The sequence below is a fragment of the Lutra lutra genome, chromosome 1 (genome assembly GCF_902655055.1).
Source record: "Lutra lutra chromosome 1, mLutLut1.2, whole genome shotgun sequence".
Taxonomy (NCBI): Eukaryota; Metazoa; Chordata; class Mammalia; order Carnivora; family Mustelidae; genus Lutra; species Lutra lutra.
Genome location: NC_062278.1, coordinates 61618558 through 61635539, shown reverse-complemented (window position 1 = coordinate 61635539; position 16982 = coordinate 61618558). Strand labels below are relative to the sequence as shown.

Genomic DNA, 16982 nt, shown 5'->3' with positions numbered 1-16982 from the left:
CGGCCGGAAGAACTACAACTCCCAGGACGACCCGGAAGGAGCCCGGCAAGTGAGCGGTCGTTCCAGCTTTGCGGTGGTCAGGCCTGAACCTGGAAAATGCTGCTGGCCCCCCAGGAAAGGTCCTCCTCAAGGAAGAGGACGGGGCCGAATCGCTGGAAACAGTTTACAAGGAAGCCGAGTCCCAAGGTGATCCATTCCAAACGGGAGCTCTGGGGGAGGAGGGGGGGGCGGGGACCGGCCCCGAGGCCTGCCGGCTGGGCTGCACTACCTCCCTCTTCCCCCAGGGGCATCCTTACCCGGCTCCCCCTTGCCTTGACCGCCCTGGATACAGCATTGCCCTGGCGAAGGGGGCCTATGAACTTGGGGGTCTGGATACCTTGCTACTTTGGTGGGCAGCATCGTGAAAGAAGTATTAACATCTTCTTAAACAGGAGAGGTCGGCTAGTGCCCATCGTGGTGAAGAGAATTCTTGAACTCCCTCGCCACGCATTCCCACCTCAGCAATTTTAGGGACGTTCCTGCACATTTCTTCCTTCCATCCTTCCTCCCTCCCTTTCCTCTCTTTCCTTCCTTCCTTCTCTTCTTTCCAAATTCTGGATCGTTATTGGAGAGGGCAGATCTTCATGTTAAGTCCTCTGCCTCATATTCCTCCCTTCTAATTTTTCATAAAGTATCAAAACGAACTCAGGAATGCAAGTGGATATTAGACATACCAGTACTTGATTCAGTTGAATTCTTTTTTAATTCAACCAACATTTCCTTTTTATATCTGTTACCTCCTTTGATGCCTTAGCATCCAAAGACATGGAAAACTGGTAACCCTATTTTAAACTTGAAACATACATAAATGCCATGTGCAAAGTCATAGTCACACGGTGTGCGCTTTCCAGACTACCTTTTTAACAGCCACAAAAATAAATGCTTGAAATGTAAGTGAGAGTACCAAAATGGAGTGGCTTCTCAGCTTCCAGCTCCAGAGCAGTTTCACCAGCTGTTTTCACCCTGAAGTTACACTTTCTTAAAAAAAAAAAAAAAAAAAAAAAATCTGTAGAGATGTGGCATTCTTAGGGCTCTAGACAATCGTGCTTGCAGTGTGTTCTAAATATATCTGCTAAATAATGCCCTGGACATATTCCACTTGGTGAATATCTTGCCCCAGATACCAGAGGGTTAGATAGGAACACTAGAGAGAGTTGGAAACAGAGTCTGCTCCTATTGTAATGTGCTAGTTCCACAAGAGATTGGATCCCAAATAGGTCATGGGTATAGACTTGATGATGAAAGGTAAAATTTGGGACAGTTTCTTAAGACTCCAAAAGGAGGGGCGCCTGGGTGGCTCAGTGGGTTAAGCCACTGCCTTCGGCTCAGGTCATGATCTCAGAGTCCTGGGATCGAGCCCCACATCGGGCTCTCTGCTCAGCAGGGAGCCTGCTTCCTCCTCTCTCTGCCTGCCTCTGCCTGCTTGTGCTCTCTCTGTCACATAAATAAATAAATTCTTAAAAAAAAAAAAAAAAGACTCCAAAAGGAAAGATTTTGCTGCTAGTACTCATTGTTACTGCCTAGAGGATAAAAAGGAAAAAGCACAAGAGCTTCTTGGAGTTCAGTTGTGTTTTAATAGGATCAGCTCTTTCTTTGTTGCAGAGACAAAATTATTCAGCACTACAGCTGCATTAATTAGTTATCTTAAGGTACTTTGAAGGTGAAGTGTTATGTAAGTGAAAGAGAGTATTACACCTTACCTTCCTCCATGTGACAGTATGCTAGTTTAGATATTCCCTTCTTTATTTAAATACCCCCTGAATTATTAGCAAAGCAAATACCTCTGTTTGCTAAGTGACTATTATAGGGAATTCTACGAGCTTCTGAGAGTTACAGAGAGTGAAGAAAGGAGGTGTCCTACTGGTCTGATTTCTAATTTTAGATTAATATCTGACTGACCTGGGTAAAAATGATCTTTACTTCATTTTCTGCTTTATAAGACAGAAGATTGATTATCTCCCACCACATCCTCCCACCGCCACCCCCACCCCCGGTTATATTGGACCAAACAACAGTCCTGCTGTAGGTAAGATAGGAAAGCCCCTTGCTACAGGTTATTCTTGAAAAGAGGGACCTGAGGAAGGGGGCATACCTTTCTCCAAGCAGATTTGCTTCCATGACTTTTGAATAATCTGGCTCATTAATCAGTGCTTATTTAGTTTTTTATAAGGAATATATCTAGCATTCCTCTATTTTGTCTCTTGGAGAGCTTTATTTTTTTTTTAATTAAAGATATTATTTCTTTATTAGAGAGTACGAGAGGAGGAGCAGAGGGAGAGAGACAAGCAGACGTGTGCTGAGCACAGAGACTGACACAGGACTCGATCCCAGGACCCTGAGATCATGACCCAAGGCAAAATCAAGAGTCCACCACTTTAACCAACTGAGTCACCCCAGTGTCCCCCTGGAGAGCTTAAAAAAAAAAAAAATACCTGGGCCCTATTCCAGACCAATTAAATTAGAATCTCCAAGTGGGCTTAGGCAGGAGATAAAAACAGAAGAGCTCCCAGAGAAGGTTTCACGTTTCTTCTTCTGACCATCATTCTGTGTTCTTGCTGAACTTGCTGATGAAATGGCTTGGGGAAAGAAGAAGGACACATTTCCATATGCTTTAGTCAGAAGGATAGATTAAAATGGCAAAATTGATAAAGTTATTGCTGTGTATTAATATTCTCTATATGTTATCTACAGCCTGCCTTTGACCCTGACAATGTGGAACACTGGATTAAGGTAAGGATATTGCACATTTAAGATAGAGAGTTAAGAGTCAGACATAATCTGATGGGAAGGAGTACTGATAGATCTCCATTTTGTGCATGTTTTGCTATTTTTATTCTCATGGGACTCATGTGTTGCTTTAGTTTTAGATTCCTTCGTATTTCTTTTTCATTCTGTTGCTTCTCCTGAAAATATGAATGAAAGAAATTTAGTATAAACATGCTCTTTTTTTTTTAAGATTTTATTTATTTATTTGAGAGAGAGCATTCACAAGCAGGGGGAGGGGTGGAGGGAGGGAGAGCTGTGGGGCTTGATCTTGATTTTGGGACTCTGTGATCATAATCTGAGCCAAAGGCAGACACTTAACCAGTTGAGCCATCCAGGTGCCCCTAGACATGCTTTTTCAAATGTTGTGAGGATCCTATGAAGAGGACTAAAGAAGCAGGGGAGAAGAAGCTGTAAGAGAGGATGTGGTGGCCTTGTTCGGATATTGGAAAGACTGTACTGTAGTTACATTGATCTATGGGACCAATGCATTAGGAAAGCCGTGCATGCATCGTAAGAGTTTTCTCATAACTGGAGGGAGCCAAAATTGGAGTGGGCATTCTCATAAAGAGATGTATTTTCTATCAATGGAAGTATTCAAGTGGATTCTAAACGGCCACTTAATGTTAGGACTAATGAAGAGTATGTTTGAGCGTTCTGTGAGGGGGGGGATTGAGTTAGGTTAACTTTCTGAGCTCTTTTCCAGGCCTGAGATAGGTGTTTTTGAGTCCAAGTACCATTTAAGTTGAAAGTACTATTAAACTACTTCAGGTGCATGCCTCTGAGTGTCAGTTTGGCATCTTGCCATACTCAATTCGTTTGTGCAGCATATGTTTCAAAATCATGCAGCATTTTCCTGGGAAAATACCATTCTGCCTGGTCGTATTTTGAAGAGCTATTACTTATCTAAATTGACAGGCATTATAAGTTCCAGATGGAACCTAAGCCACATGTAATCCCTGTTAACTATTTATTTATCCAGCCAGTATTTATTAAGTCCTTCTAAGTACTAGGCCATTCTGTTGAACACTGAAGATGGGGCAGGTATAATCCCTGCCTTCCCAGAGTTTATAGTCCAGTGGAGTTAACAACTTACTTAAAACTCTTGGGAGAATTAAGGATGTAATAGAAGCATGTGGTGGGGGACACTAATATAGACGGTGCAGAGAAGGCTTCCTGGTTCCTGCAGAAGGTCTGACTTAGAAGACCAGTAAAACAGATTTGCCATTATGGAGGCCAGCCTCTGGGAAGCCCACCCCCAGCCTCCTACAAAGCCTAGTTTCCATGTCTGTGCTGAGTGTCCCAGTGCCAAGCCCCTGCAGGGCTCAGTTGCACATTTAGTTACTCTCCCCTCCAGAAGGGAAGATTTAAGTGAAAGAGAAGGATAAAATTCTGCTCTGACTTTATGCAGTTGTCAGACAGCTTGACCAGTTAGATTTTTAGCATTCCTCTAAAATTTCTGTGGTAGCTCTGTCTCCATTATGCCCTCAAATCTCTCATCTCAAAAAAAAAAAAAAAAAAGTAAGTCCTTACTTGACCCTGCAGTCCATTCTGATTATGGTACATCATTTTCTTATCCAGTGTCTTTGAATGTATAGTCTAGACTCCTTCCCTTGCATTTTCATTATCCTCTGGTGTCTGCAGTAATTTTCCTCCTCCTGTTTCTGTTTCTCACCACTCCGCAGAAACAGTTGTCATAAATGACTTCCTGATCAAATCCACTGTTCTCTTCTTCATCCTCAAACTTTGTAAGGTTCCTTTGATACAGTTGTCACTTTTTTTAATTATAGAAATCTTCTCCTTCATTATCTTTTTATGACGCTGTTTTCTCTTGCTTCTCTTACTACTTTTCTATTCACTCCTGTCTTCTTTAATGATTTTGTTCCCTAATGTAACCCAGCTCTGGGGGTATCCTAAACAGTTAGGACTTCTGGACCTAAGACTTCCAAATCCCCTTGAGTGCACCACCCTCTCAAAGTCAGCTTAGACCTTGTTCCATGGAAGAAGGAAGAGAATATGGAAAGGGTATGGAGCATGGTGAAGGTCGAGAAAGGGCTTTCTTCAAACAGAAGAGATCACTGGGGCAGCCCTGGGGACTTGGCTGAATCAGGTAACCAAAATCTTACGTGGTACCAAAAATTGGTAGAGCAGATTGATCCAGGCTTGAGAGTTTTCACTGCAGAAGCAAAGATGCAAGAGATCTGAGGCTTACGTAAGAGAGTAGCTGAATATCCAGGCAGAGTAGGAAGGAGGGGACCCTTTAAAGGAGGAGGAGGCCTAATTTTTTTTTTTTTTTTTTTTGACAGAAATCACAAGTAGGCAGAGAGGCAGGCAGAGAGAGAGGAAGGAAAGCAGGCTCCCCGCTGAGCAGAGAGCCCGATGCGGGGCTCGATCCCAAGACGCTGGGATCATGACCCGAGCCGAAGGCAGAGGCTTTAACCCACTGAGCCACCCAGATGCCCCGAGGAGGCCTAATTTGATGAAGGTTGTGGTTAGGTGCAACACCAATGTAGCAGAGGAGGGGGAGCAAAAGAGGTAGATAGACAGGAGGCTGATGTTGGGGAGGGGTTATCAGCTTTGGGGTTGAACAATGGAAGATTCTACGTGATGTGGTTCAGGACCACGTCAGTGGGTTGTGGAAGTACGATTGTGGGAAAGGCCATTGGAATACAGGAGTCAAGCAAACTTTGAGGCTGAAATGTTGGTAAGTCTCCCGGAGGGACGCTGAAGTCACTTAGAATCAGGCAGACCTTGAGTAGAACTCTGCGTTCTGGGGCAGCTCACCGAAAATGCAACAATTCACTATAACTTACAATTTATCCTCATCCTGATTTGATTGACTGACTCGTCTCTTTACTCCTGTGCATTCTGTTACTTTGATAATTAAGCTTTTTAAACATTTTCATTGATTCTCTATTCTTAACTCTCAGGGATTCTGTATGCCACCCGATGAAACTTTAAGTTCCAGATGGGCATTTAAGGCCCTCTGTCAATCTAGCTGTAATATAAATCAACCTGCAACAACACCTTTGCTGATACTCTGTGTGACTTTTGTCAGGCCAGTCTCCTTCCCCTTCTGTCTTCCGTTTAGTTTGACTCACACTGATCCTCCAAGACTGGGATACCATTCCTCTCTGGAAGGCCATTCTAGATCTTTCCCTTAAAATTCAGCTTGAGGTGCCCCTCTCAGTGAACAACTTCCCCTGACCCACCTCAACCACGTAATCCCATCTTCTAATACTTTTTCCCTGGGAATTGTATTGACATTCATACACAACAGAGACTGCATTCAGCATTTGCCTGTATACAGAGTGATTTTTTAAAAACTTGGACACTCTGAAAAATATGTTACTCCCCAAACTATTATTTATAAACATGCAGTTTGCACTTGAGGGTATGTTGAGAAAGTTGTGCTTGTACCTCCCAGCCTTGAGGAAATGAAAGAGTGCATTATAGTTGCTGTGCCTGCTGTCGAGTGGACATTGGGATTGATGTGTGTCATGGGATGTAAGGAGCTCTTACTGAGTATTTATAAGATCATGGGAGTAACTTAAGATAGTTTCTTTATAAGTTGTATATTTACATGTAACACAGTTACTGAGTAAGAAACATTTGATTAGAAACTCTTTCTAATCACTTTGTGTTCCTTTAGAGCGATTCTTTTGTTGTGTCTTGCACACGTGGCACATGACGCAATAAATAGTAGGTAGTAGGTAAGTGGTAGTTAGATAAAGGTGAACTCTTTGATAGTCACTTTTTGTTTTGCTTTCCCCTCAATGTCCACTAAGGTAGTGAGAACAGTGCTAGCCTTCAGTCCTTCAATCAACTTGCTTAAATAGTAAGCTGTTAAATTGACACTTTGTGTTATTGAAATATAATTTAAGATAGACCTCTTCTGGGGCGCCTGGGTGGCTCAGTGGGTTAAGCCACTGCCTTCGGCTCAGGTCATGATCTCAGAGTCCTGGGATCGAGCCCCGCATCGGGCTCTCTGCTCGGCAGGGAGCCTGCTTCCTCCTCTCTCTCTGCCTGCCTCTCTGCCTACTTGTGATCTCTCTGTCAAATAAATAAATAAAAATTAAAAAAAAATCTTAAAAAAAAAAAAAAGATAGACCTCTTCTGTCTCTCACATATTTATTTTGAGCGAAGTGGTAAGGATGTAATACTTTAAATAAGGAAATACAGAGACTATTTCTTATTTTTATTTTTTATTTTTTTTATTTTACAGACAGAGATTACAAGTAGGCAGAGAAGCAGGCAGAGAGAGGGGGAAGCAGGCTCCCCACCGAGCAGAGAGCCTGATGTGGGGCTCGATCCCAGGACCCTGAGATCATGACCCGAGCTGAAGGCAGAGGCCTCAACCCACTGAACCACCCAGGCGTCCCCAGAGACTATTTCTAATCCCCAATATCATCTAGTTGTTTTTTTTTTTTTTTACCAAAATTTTCATTTTAAGTGATATTCCAAACACTTGGTTTGTGAGAGCCAAGCAAACAACCCTTCCTTGTAAGTACTAGTCCATGTCCTTCTTTATTACCAAAATCAGTCTGCCCCTGTGTCCAAGCTGTCTTTACTTCCTTTGTTAAGAATCTATACCAATTCCAGTTCAGGTGAGATGATCTCTCATACAGAGTTCTTTCTTTCATTCATAGCCTAAGGAACAAAATCTACAATCCTGTTTTTGTTGTTTATTTTTTGTTTGTGAATGTTAGTTTAAAAACTGAAAGTTGATCTTTTTTTTCCCTAGTGGTTCTTGGTTTATAATGTAGGCCGAAGCAATTGTTAAAAAGTAGAAGGGAGGTACATTACACCATTGTTATTGGACAAAAAACTGCAGAGGGAGAGGTCAACTCTCAGTACAAACTAGTAACTAAATCACAATAATTTACCTTTAGAAACCATTTCTTTATTTTTAGCTGTGACACGGCTTTTACAATATGCAAAAGCCCAAAAAGAACTACCCAAGATGTGTTGTCACATTCTTTCTGCGTTGAATTTGGCAACATTTTATATTAGATTTATTCAGATTATACTAACATTTTAAAATGTTATATGTGTATATAACATACACATACATGATATAGATGAAATTCATCTTGCTGTCTTAGAATTTTAAAACCTTAAAGGAAAGGACTATGTGCCAAGCATATTATGACCATCCAATAAATGCCGTATCAACCATCATAAATTTGGGCACATCAGAGGCCAAGAAATAATGTGGGAGACAGATCTCTCCAGAGTGACTCATAAAGAATGAATGATACTTTCTTTATTCTAACCCTGATTAGATCATGTTTTCTTCTGATTCATATCTTTTCCTGTGTGTTCTGTTTTCTACATCTTTTTCAAATTACCTTTAGCTTTTCAACTTTACTCCTCTGTTTCTAATTCAAACTTAATACATGAAACCCTTGAGAATTTAAAAGGTAAAGGCCCTGGCAAGTTTTGACTGGCCAGTCTTTCCAAGAAGGGCAGGAGGAAAAATCATTTTCAAAATAGGGAGGAATATAAACTGTGGGTAAGTACAGCTTTTTAAAATGAATTTTAGGGGCACATGAGTGGTTCAGTTGGTTGAGTGTCCAACTCTTGACTTCGGCTCAGGTTGTGATCTCAGGATTGAAGCTGGAGTCAGGGTCGCCGCTCAGAGGGGAGTCTGCTTGTCTCCCTCACTCTGCCTCTCCCCTTGCTTGTGCACACATGCTCTCTTGCTTGCTTGCTCACTTGCTCGCTCGCTCTCAAATAAATAAATCTTTAAAAAAAATAAATTTTACATGTATTCATTGTTTTAACAAATATTTATGGGGCACCTGTTATATGCCAAGTGGTCTTATAGGTACTGGGGGTTTCACACATGACGAGGACAAACATGCCTGCTCACATTCTACTAAGGGGAGATAATATAGAGCAAAATATGTTATGAGGTCATAAGTGCTATAGAGAAAGAACAGAGAAGGGGAAGCTCTCTCTAGAGCTGTGAGGAGGGTGGTTACAATTTCACGTAGGGTAGTTCGAGAAAGCCTTACTATGAAGGTGACATTTGGGTAAAGACATGAGGTGGCAAGAGAGTTGTATGGCTATCAAGGGATAGCAGTGCAGCAGAGGGGAAGTAAGAACAAAGGCCATGAGGTGTGACCATGCTTGGCACATTTGAGAAGGCATGCACAAGGTCGGTGTGGCTGAAGTCAAGTGAGCAATGGGATGTAGCAGAGGAGAAGGTTGGAGAGTTTACAAAGGGCTTCATGGTGCAGGACCTTGAAGTAAGGACTTTGATTTTTATTCTGAGTGAAATAGGGAACCATGAAAGGATTTTGAGCAGAGTTATGTACGGCTTTCATTTCAAAGGGACCAATTGAGCTGTGGTGGGAGGCGATCACAGAAAACCTGTCAGGAAATTGTGGTGCTTTGAACCAGGTGATGGCAGTAGAGATGATAAGAAGGGGTCAGACTCTGGATATATTTTGAAAATAGAGTCAACAGATTTTCTGACAGATTGGTTTTGGGGTAAGAGGGAGAGAATAGATTCAGGGACTCCCAAGGTTTTCATCCTGAGAACTGAAAAAATGGCATTGTCACCTAGGTTGGAAGCCTGGGAATACAGCAGATGTGGAGGAGACCAAGTTTGCGGGGAGGGAGAAAGTCAGGGATTTAATTGTAAAAGAAGTTCTTTTATATTGTGCAGATAAATCAAAGTGCCAACAGTTTGCCCACCTCCACCAATCCCATTAATTGGGCCATGTTTTTACTGTTGATTCAAACCATTCTGGATGGCTATAATCCCAATTTCATTGAGCCTATAGTTTGTTTAATGTATGATGGGAGGTTCATTCCAGGGGTAGGATTTTGAGGAAGTGTAGCTGCTCTGCCTCTGCTTTATATTCATATGCAGATCCTGGTAGCATTGGGAGCTAATAATACTGTATTTTTTATTTAAAATAAAATATCCAAGTGTCAGGATCCAATCACTAATGCTCTAAACAAAAGTAATCTAAAGTTTAAGTAATAACTTTTGTTCAAAAATAGACATTGTGAATACATGTTAGAATTTGGGAAACTATTGCAATTTCATGTTTAAAAAATGAAATTATTTGGGATGTTTAAGCCTCCAGGATTCCTTTTAAAATGGAACAGTGAGAGACTATGGACTCTGAAAAACAATCTGAGGATTTTGAAGGGGCGGGGGGTGGGAGGTTGGGGGAACCAGGTGGTGGGTATTGGGAGGGCATGGATTGCATGGAGCACTGGGTGTGGTGCAAAAACAATGAATACTGTTACGCTGAAAAGAAATTAAAAAAAAAAATGGAACAGTGGAAGTATCTTAGTTGGTGGTAGAAAATCAGTTTCTTGAGTAGGAGAGAAATCCATTAGCCCTAACAAGGTTGTTGTCATCTTAATGGTTTTTTTTCTATGATATGAAAGAAGGTGGAGAAAGCCTCCGAATTTGCAGTTTCAAAAGCATTTTCTGCTACAAATTCCAATTTGTCCAGAAGGCTTTGGAGCGAAATCATAGATTTGGAAACATCTGAGCAAATAGAGGATCATGATGAAATCTATGCAGAAGGTAAGAAAATACGTTTTTGCTGCAGTGTTAACAGTTCTTTAGAATACAGCCTGCTAAAGCATGACCCATGCATTTCAAGAGTACAGGATGGAGACTTTTCTTTCTCTTGCTCTTAAGTTTTGTGTCTTCCTACCTCCCTGAAACCGATCTATCCTGGAGTGAACTCCAACATTATAAATAAGGCTATATTTAAGGCCCATTTTGTCTCCCAAAATGGAACCACATCCAGAGGCAGTTTGATACGACACAGCTGCCTGGTGGGTGTTATAGGTGTCCCTCCTGCAGCACGGAGGGCAGCATGATCACTTGATCTAGTCTTAGGAGATCATTTGACCATTAGTTTGTAAATCCACTTTATTCTTTATGAAGAGAGTCTAAACTTATCTAACATTCCTACCTCCCCAAAACATTTACTATTCTGTAATTTAGTATTTAGTTTCTGATACTCTGGGGAACCCCAGCATTTAGGGATGAAGAAATCAGGGGAACCAGCAAAGACTGGAAAGGAAAGGCCACAGAGGTAGGAGGAAAGTCAGAGCGGTCATGTCCTGGAAGCCAGCTTCCATTTAGACTATTGTCTCTTTTTATTCCATTAATTTATTCTATTAAATGGCTCTATTTATTCATAGCCTGTCTTCATTCAAAATATACATATATATAAAATTATTTATAAGTATGTATATAATAACAACTTAAGTTTATAATTACAACTTACGTTTATAATAAAATCTATTATATACAAATATATATATAATTATACCTGTGCCGGGTACTATTTTAGGCACTGGAGGAACAGGTTTTGAACAAGAGAGGCAAAGCCCTTGCTTTCATGGGATGCACATTCTACTGTAAGAACAAAGGAAACTTAAAATTATTAGGTAGTGATAAATCATTCAGGTTTGGACCTGAGTAATAAGAAGGAGCCAGCTAACCCATAATGGTGGAAGGGCATTCCAGACAGAGGGAAGAGTAGAGTCAAGAGTTAAAGTACAGACAAGCTTGGTGTGCTTCAGGAACTGAAGGAAAACCAGTGTGGCTGGAACTTCCCAATGGAGATGAGCTTGCAGGAGTGAGCAGAATACCTGTTACCTATGGTAGGAGAATAAGCCTGGTAGGAGAATTTAGATTTTATTCTGAGTATGATGGGACATCATTGAAGGGTTTTAAGCAGATCAATATTTTAAATATACAAAAGTGAATTATAGGGGAGAAAAGGAGGGAAGAGGGAGTTCAGTGAGAGGCTGGTATAGTGGTCTGGGTGAGCAGTAAAGGCCCTTGGTCTTGGGCAGTTGGTAGAACGGGAGATGGGAAAAGGAGATTGGTTCTGAAATTGGCAAGGCTACACCTTGCACACCCTGTCTCCCAACCCACTGGTGGGAATACATAATATACTTTAGCCTCTTAAAGTTTCTGAGAAGTCATGCTGTCTAAAAAATGGTTAGTTATCCCAATTCCCAAGTTTCCTATACTTTGAAACTCTTTTTATCCTGAAATCCATATTCCTATCCTGAAGAATTAGTGCTACACATTGGAAAGTACTAGTGTATGTATGACATGGTTTTCAAAGGCTTATATCCTTTTTTTCTCCTCTCATCAATCATCTATTAATACTCAATAAGAACCAATGTTCTAAGGAACATAGTTTGAGAAACTCTGCTTTAATATAGCCTTAGAGCCTCTGATCCAAAAGGAGATGTTCCTGCAGTTGAACCCTCCAAGGGAGGGCAGTTCCCGTTCTTTGTTCTTTTGGGGGACTGCATAGCAAATCCCTATTTACTAATGAATGGCATTTAGTAAATCTGACTTATTCACATATAAATTATTATACATATAAATGTCTGAATTATTGTACACAGGGTTACTCAGTAAATATCTGTTCCCTTGGGCCGCCTGGGTGGCTCAGTTGGTTAAGCAACTGCCTTCGGCTCAGGTCATGATCTTGGGGTTCCAGGATCAAGTCCCACATCGGGCTTCCAGCTCCATGGGGAGTCTGCTTCTCCCTCTGACCTTCTCCCCTCTCTTTCTCTCTCTCTCTCTCTCTCAAATAAATAAATAAAATCTTTAAAAAAAAAATCTGTTCCCTTTCTCTACCTTCCTCTGAAAGCCAATAACATTGCTAGTATACTTTTTACATGGTTTCTACTATCTTGATTCATTGTTTTCTATTTTATATGTCCTGTATTCCTATCTATTTAAAATGCCTTTTGGCCTCATTTTTTTTTTTTTTTTTAAGATTTATTTATTTGACAGAGAGGCAGTAAGAGAGGGAACACAAGCAAGGGAGTGGGAGTGGGAGAGGGAGAAGCAGGCTCCTCACTGAGCAGGGATCCCCATGCAGGGCTCAATCCCAGGATACTGGGATCATGACCTGAGCCAAAGGCAGACGCTTAAGGACTGAGCCACCCAGGCACCCCGCCTTTTGGCCTCATTTAATGTAAGAAATATTCCATTCCCTCAGCGCTCTATGTGATCATGGTAACACATGTTATGAAGATAGTGCTGAAATACATACTTTACTTTGACACCCGTATGTCCTACCCGTAGAGCTGTTTGATAATGATGATAGTGATGAAAGTATTGCTAAAGTAGACATTTTCTCTCATACCTATATATTGAAGATTTCTGAATATTACTAAGAAAGAAATTCAAATAGAAGTTGGCTTCCAGGATATCTCATTATTTGATTTTCCTCCTACCTCAGTGGCCTCTCCTTCCAAGTCTGCTGTTCTGGTTCTGCCTTATCTCTTCAACCCCTAAATACCGGAGTTCTTCAGGGCTTATTCCTGGAACCATTTCTCTATCCATCTTCCTCTTTTGGTGCTCTCATCCACTTCTGTGGCTTTCAGTTCTATCCATATGCTGACAACACCCACATTTATTTCTTCAGCTTGGACTTCTCCCCAGAAATCCAGAGTGGTATAGCCAATACCTGTTTGACATTCTTATTTGTATGTCTCCTAAGCATTTCAAACTGAACTAGCCTAAAACTGAATTCCTGATCTTCCCTCTAAACCTGCTTGTCCCTCGGCCTTCCCTGTCTTAGTAAATGGCATCTCCATTTTTGCAGTTGCTTCAGCCAGAAACCTTGTAGATTTCTTTCTCTCATTTCCCATATCCACTACATCAGCAAATCCTGTCAGTTCCACCTCAAGGCAATACTTTCTAAAATTGGACCATTTTTATTACTTCCTGTCCAGGTCCAGGCTACTATCACTTCTTTCCTGGATTATTGCATTTATCTCCCAACTGTTATCCCCTGCTTCTGTGTAAGGGATTTTCAACCTCAGCACTGTAGATGATACAACAGATAATTAGATAATTATCTTTGGGGCGGGGGCTGTCCTGTACATTGCTGATGTTTAACAGCATATCTGGCCTCTGCCTACCAGATGCTAGTATCACTTATCCCTGTTACAATAACCAAAAATGGCTCCAGATGTTGCCAAATGTCCACTGGGGGGACAAGATCATCATGATCTAGAACCACAGCTCAAAATCTGATCCCCACATTATCTCTTTCCTTTATCTCCTGTTATTCCCCTTCACTCACTCCTTTCTAGCCGCACTGCCTCTTTGCTACTTCTCCAACACTCTGGACATTCTCTTCCTTAGGGCCTTTGCAACTGCTTTCCCTCTGCATGGAATAAATAAGATTTCCTCACATGTCCATATGGCTCACTTCCTCACTTTCTTCCCTTTTTTGCCCAAATATCTTCTCAACGAGGCCTTCTTTGAACCCCCAGTTTCAAACTGCCAATACTTACCTTCCGTTTCTTTACATACCGTTTCTCACTTGTCAGCTCTGTTTTTCTGATTTACTTATTTATTGTCTCTTTTCTCCAGTTAAAATGTAAACTTGGTTGGTGATAAGTTTTATTTGTCCTTTTCTGTTTGTTGCTCTTTTCTCAGCATCTAGCACAGTACCTGACACATGATAGATACTCAGTATTTACTGAGTGAATGAAAACAGTGAAAGAAGAAAGTCTCTGAAGTAATAGTAATATTAAAAATTTTTTTGCTTTGTTGACAGCTCAGGAGCTTGTCAGTGACTGGTTAGACACCAAACTTAAGCAAGAACTAGCAAGTGATGGTGACGATGATACTGAAGACACTGGGTCAAATACCCTTCCTATGCCAGAAGCCAGTGATCATTTGAAATATGACAAGTTTGATGGTAAGAACTTTTTTGATTGTTCTAAGCTTTAACATCTAATGAATGTATCTAAGAAGTCTTTTTAATTGTTTTAAATAATGAATGATATATTATTTGCTATGGTCTGCTTAGTTTTATAATTGGCTTTAATTTTTCTTGGTTCAATTTAAATTACTTACATATATCCTCAATACATTCATGGTGTTTTTTAAATTAAAATATTCTATTTGTAATTCTTCTTATGACTATAATAGCAATTAATGCTCTTTGAGTGTCTCTTCCCATATATTGATGGATGACTCTTTATTTTGATGTGGCTACATTTAAACATTTCACATTTATAAAAGAGTTTACTGCTTATACGGCCAACTAGTGAGTGAGGGTTCATTGAGTGTACTCGGAATTTGGTATGTTTTTTCCTCAGCGTAAAGGTAGGCCCGGCAATGGTGGTGGCAGCTCCTCGTGTGACTCACACACATGCTTGGTAAACTCACCTGGCAGCATTCCCCTTGTTTAGGACTGTACACAACCTACAATATTCCCAGCCCAGCAATCACAAAATCATGAGCTCTTAAAGTTAGAGGAATCCTTCAAGATCACCTGGTCTGATCTCCCCTTTTCACCCCCTCAGATAGAGATCATTCCTTAGTATCCCTCACATGGGTGATATAATTTCTGCTGGCACATCTCCCAGGATAAAGGTGCTATTGTTGGGCTCTAATCCTCATATATTTTCTCTTGGGAGAAGTAGGAGTTTGACCTCTGTAACTCTTTAGCACAAGAGAAAATAATACCATGTTCCCTCTCCCAAGAGAAGTATTGTTGTTTTTGTTTGTTTGTTTGTGATATAATCATGTCTGATCTCTCCTATACTTCAGTGTTCCTAGCTTAAATATACCAGTTCTCAAAACAGTTCTTCATATCACATCATTTCTAAATCTTATTATGCTGGTTGCCACCTTTTGGATGTTTTCTAATTTATTAATATCATTATTAAAGTGAGGCATTTCCATACTTCATATTTATTCTGAAACTGTATGGAATATAGTGAAACTATTAGTCCTTTCATATGATGCTAATAGATCTAGTTGTATTTATTTAGATTGGCAATTATCATCTAGTATCATACCAGGCCTCACTCTTCTTATGCTTGTAGAGCTTTTTGTTCTGTTTTCTTTCTTTCTTTCTTTCTTTTTTAAGATTAAAACATTCCTATTCTGAGCCATTAAAAAAGGATATTTACCAAAAATATTGATTAACATGGGATTATCTCAATAGACACAGAAAAAGTACTTGGCAAAATCTAACATCCATCCCTGATAAAAAAAAATACTTAGCAAACTAGTAATTCCTCAACTTGACAAATGGCACTTACAGAAGACATATAGAAAACATATGAAAATGACAAACATAAGTCGTACCTTATGTTTGTATGTACATAGGTACGTACGTAGTCGTACCTAAATGAATTACATTTAATTAAATATTCCAATTAAAAGACAAAGATTGACAGAATGATTTTTAAAATATGTAACTATATGCTATCTACAGGAGACACAGTTTAGATTCAAAGACATGAATAGATTGAAAGTAAAAAGATGGGAAAAGGTATACTATGTAATCATTAACCAAAAGAGACAGAGCAGCTTACTAATATCAGAAAAAAAAAAAAAAATAGACTTTACCATAAGAAATTGTTACTAGGGACAAAGAAGGGCATTTCATAATGATAATAAGGTCAGCCATCAAGAAAACATAAGTATAAACATACGTGCACCTAAAAAAAGAGTTCCAAAATAGGGGTGCGTGGGTGGCTCAGTTGGCTAAGCATCTACCTTCAGCTCAGGTCATGATTTCAGGGTCCTGGGATTGAGCCCTATATCGGACTCCCTGCTAAATGGAGAAGCTGCTTCTTCCTCTCCCTCTGCCCTCCCCGTTCATGTTCTCTCTGTCTCAAATAAAATGTTAAAAAGGAAAGAAAAAGAGCCCCAAAGCACATGAAGTAAAAACTGACAAAGTCAAAGGGAGAAATAGATAATTGCACAAGTCTCCAAATTATTTGGAGACCTCATACCCCATTTTCAGTAATGCATGGAACTAAACAGAACATCAATGAGGAAGATGTTCATAACATTAGTCATTGAGAAAATGCAGATTAGAACTACCTTGAGTAACCATTACATACCTATCAAAATGGCTTATATCCAAAGACTGACCATACTAAGTATTGGTGAGGATAGAGGAACTGGAGCACACCAGTACTGCTGGTGAGAATATAAAATTTTGTAACCACTTTGGAGAACTGTTTGACAGTTTTTTAAAAAGTTGAACAGATACTTCTGTGATCCAGCCATTCCACTCCTAGGCATTTTTCCAAGAGAAAAGAAAGCATATGTTCATACAAAAACTTGTACACAAATGTTTATAACAACTTTGTCATAGCCAAAATCTGGAAACAGCCCAAATGTCTAT

At 40.2% G+C, this 16982-nt stretch overlaps 1 protein-coding gene across 7 annotated transcripts in view; it reads left to right on the top strand.

Moving 5' to 3' along the window:
• The first annotated feature begins 14 nt into the window (after positions 1-14).
• The window catches only part of CCDC191 (coiled-coil domain containing 191), a 90536-nt gene continuing 73568 nt past the window's right edge, over positions 15-16982 (top strand). Inside the window, exons 1-4 of one of the 7 annotated variants that reach the window (XM_047725095.1) lie at positions 15-186; positions 2731-2769; positions 10216-10357; positions 14388-14531. In XM_047725095.1, coding sequence (XP_047581051.1) covers positions 97-186; positions 2731-2769; positions 10216-10357; positions 14388-14531 — 415 coding nt within the window. In that variant the 5' untranslated portion in view covers positions 15-96. Of the gene's footprint in view, positions 187-2730; positions 2770-10215; positions 10358-14387; positions 14532-16982 lie in introns of those variants that run through there. The other 6 variants (XM_047725090.1, XM_047725082.1, XM_047725106.1 and 3 more) reach the window with 6 other exon arrangements.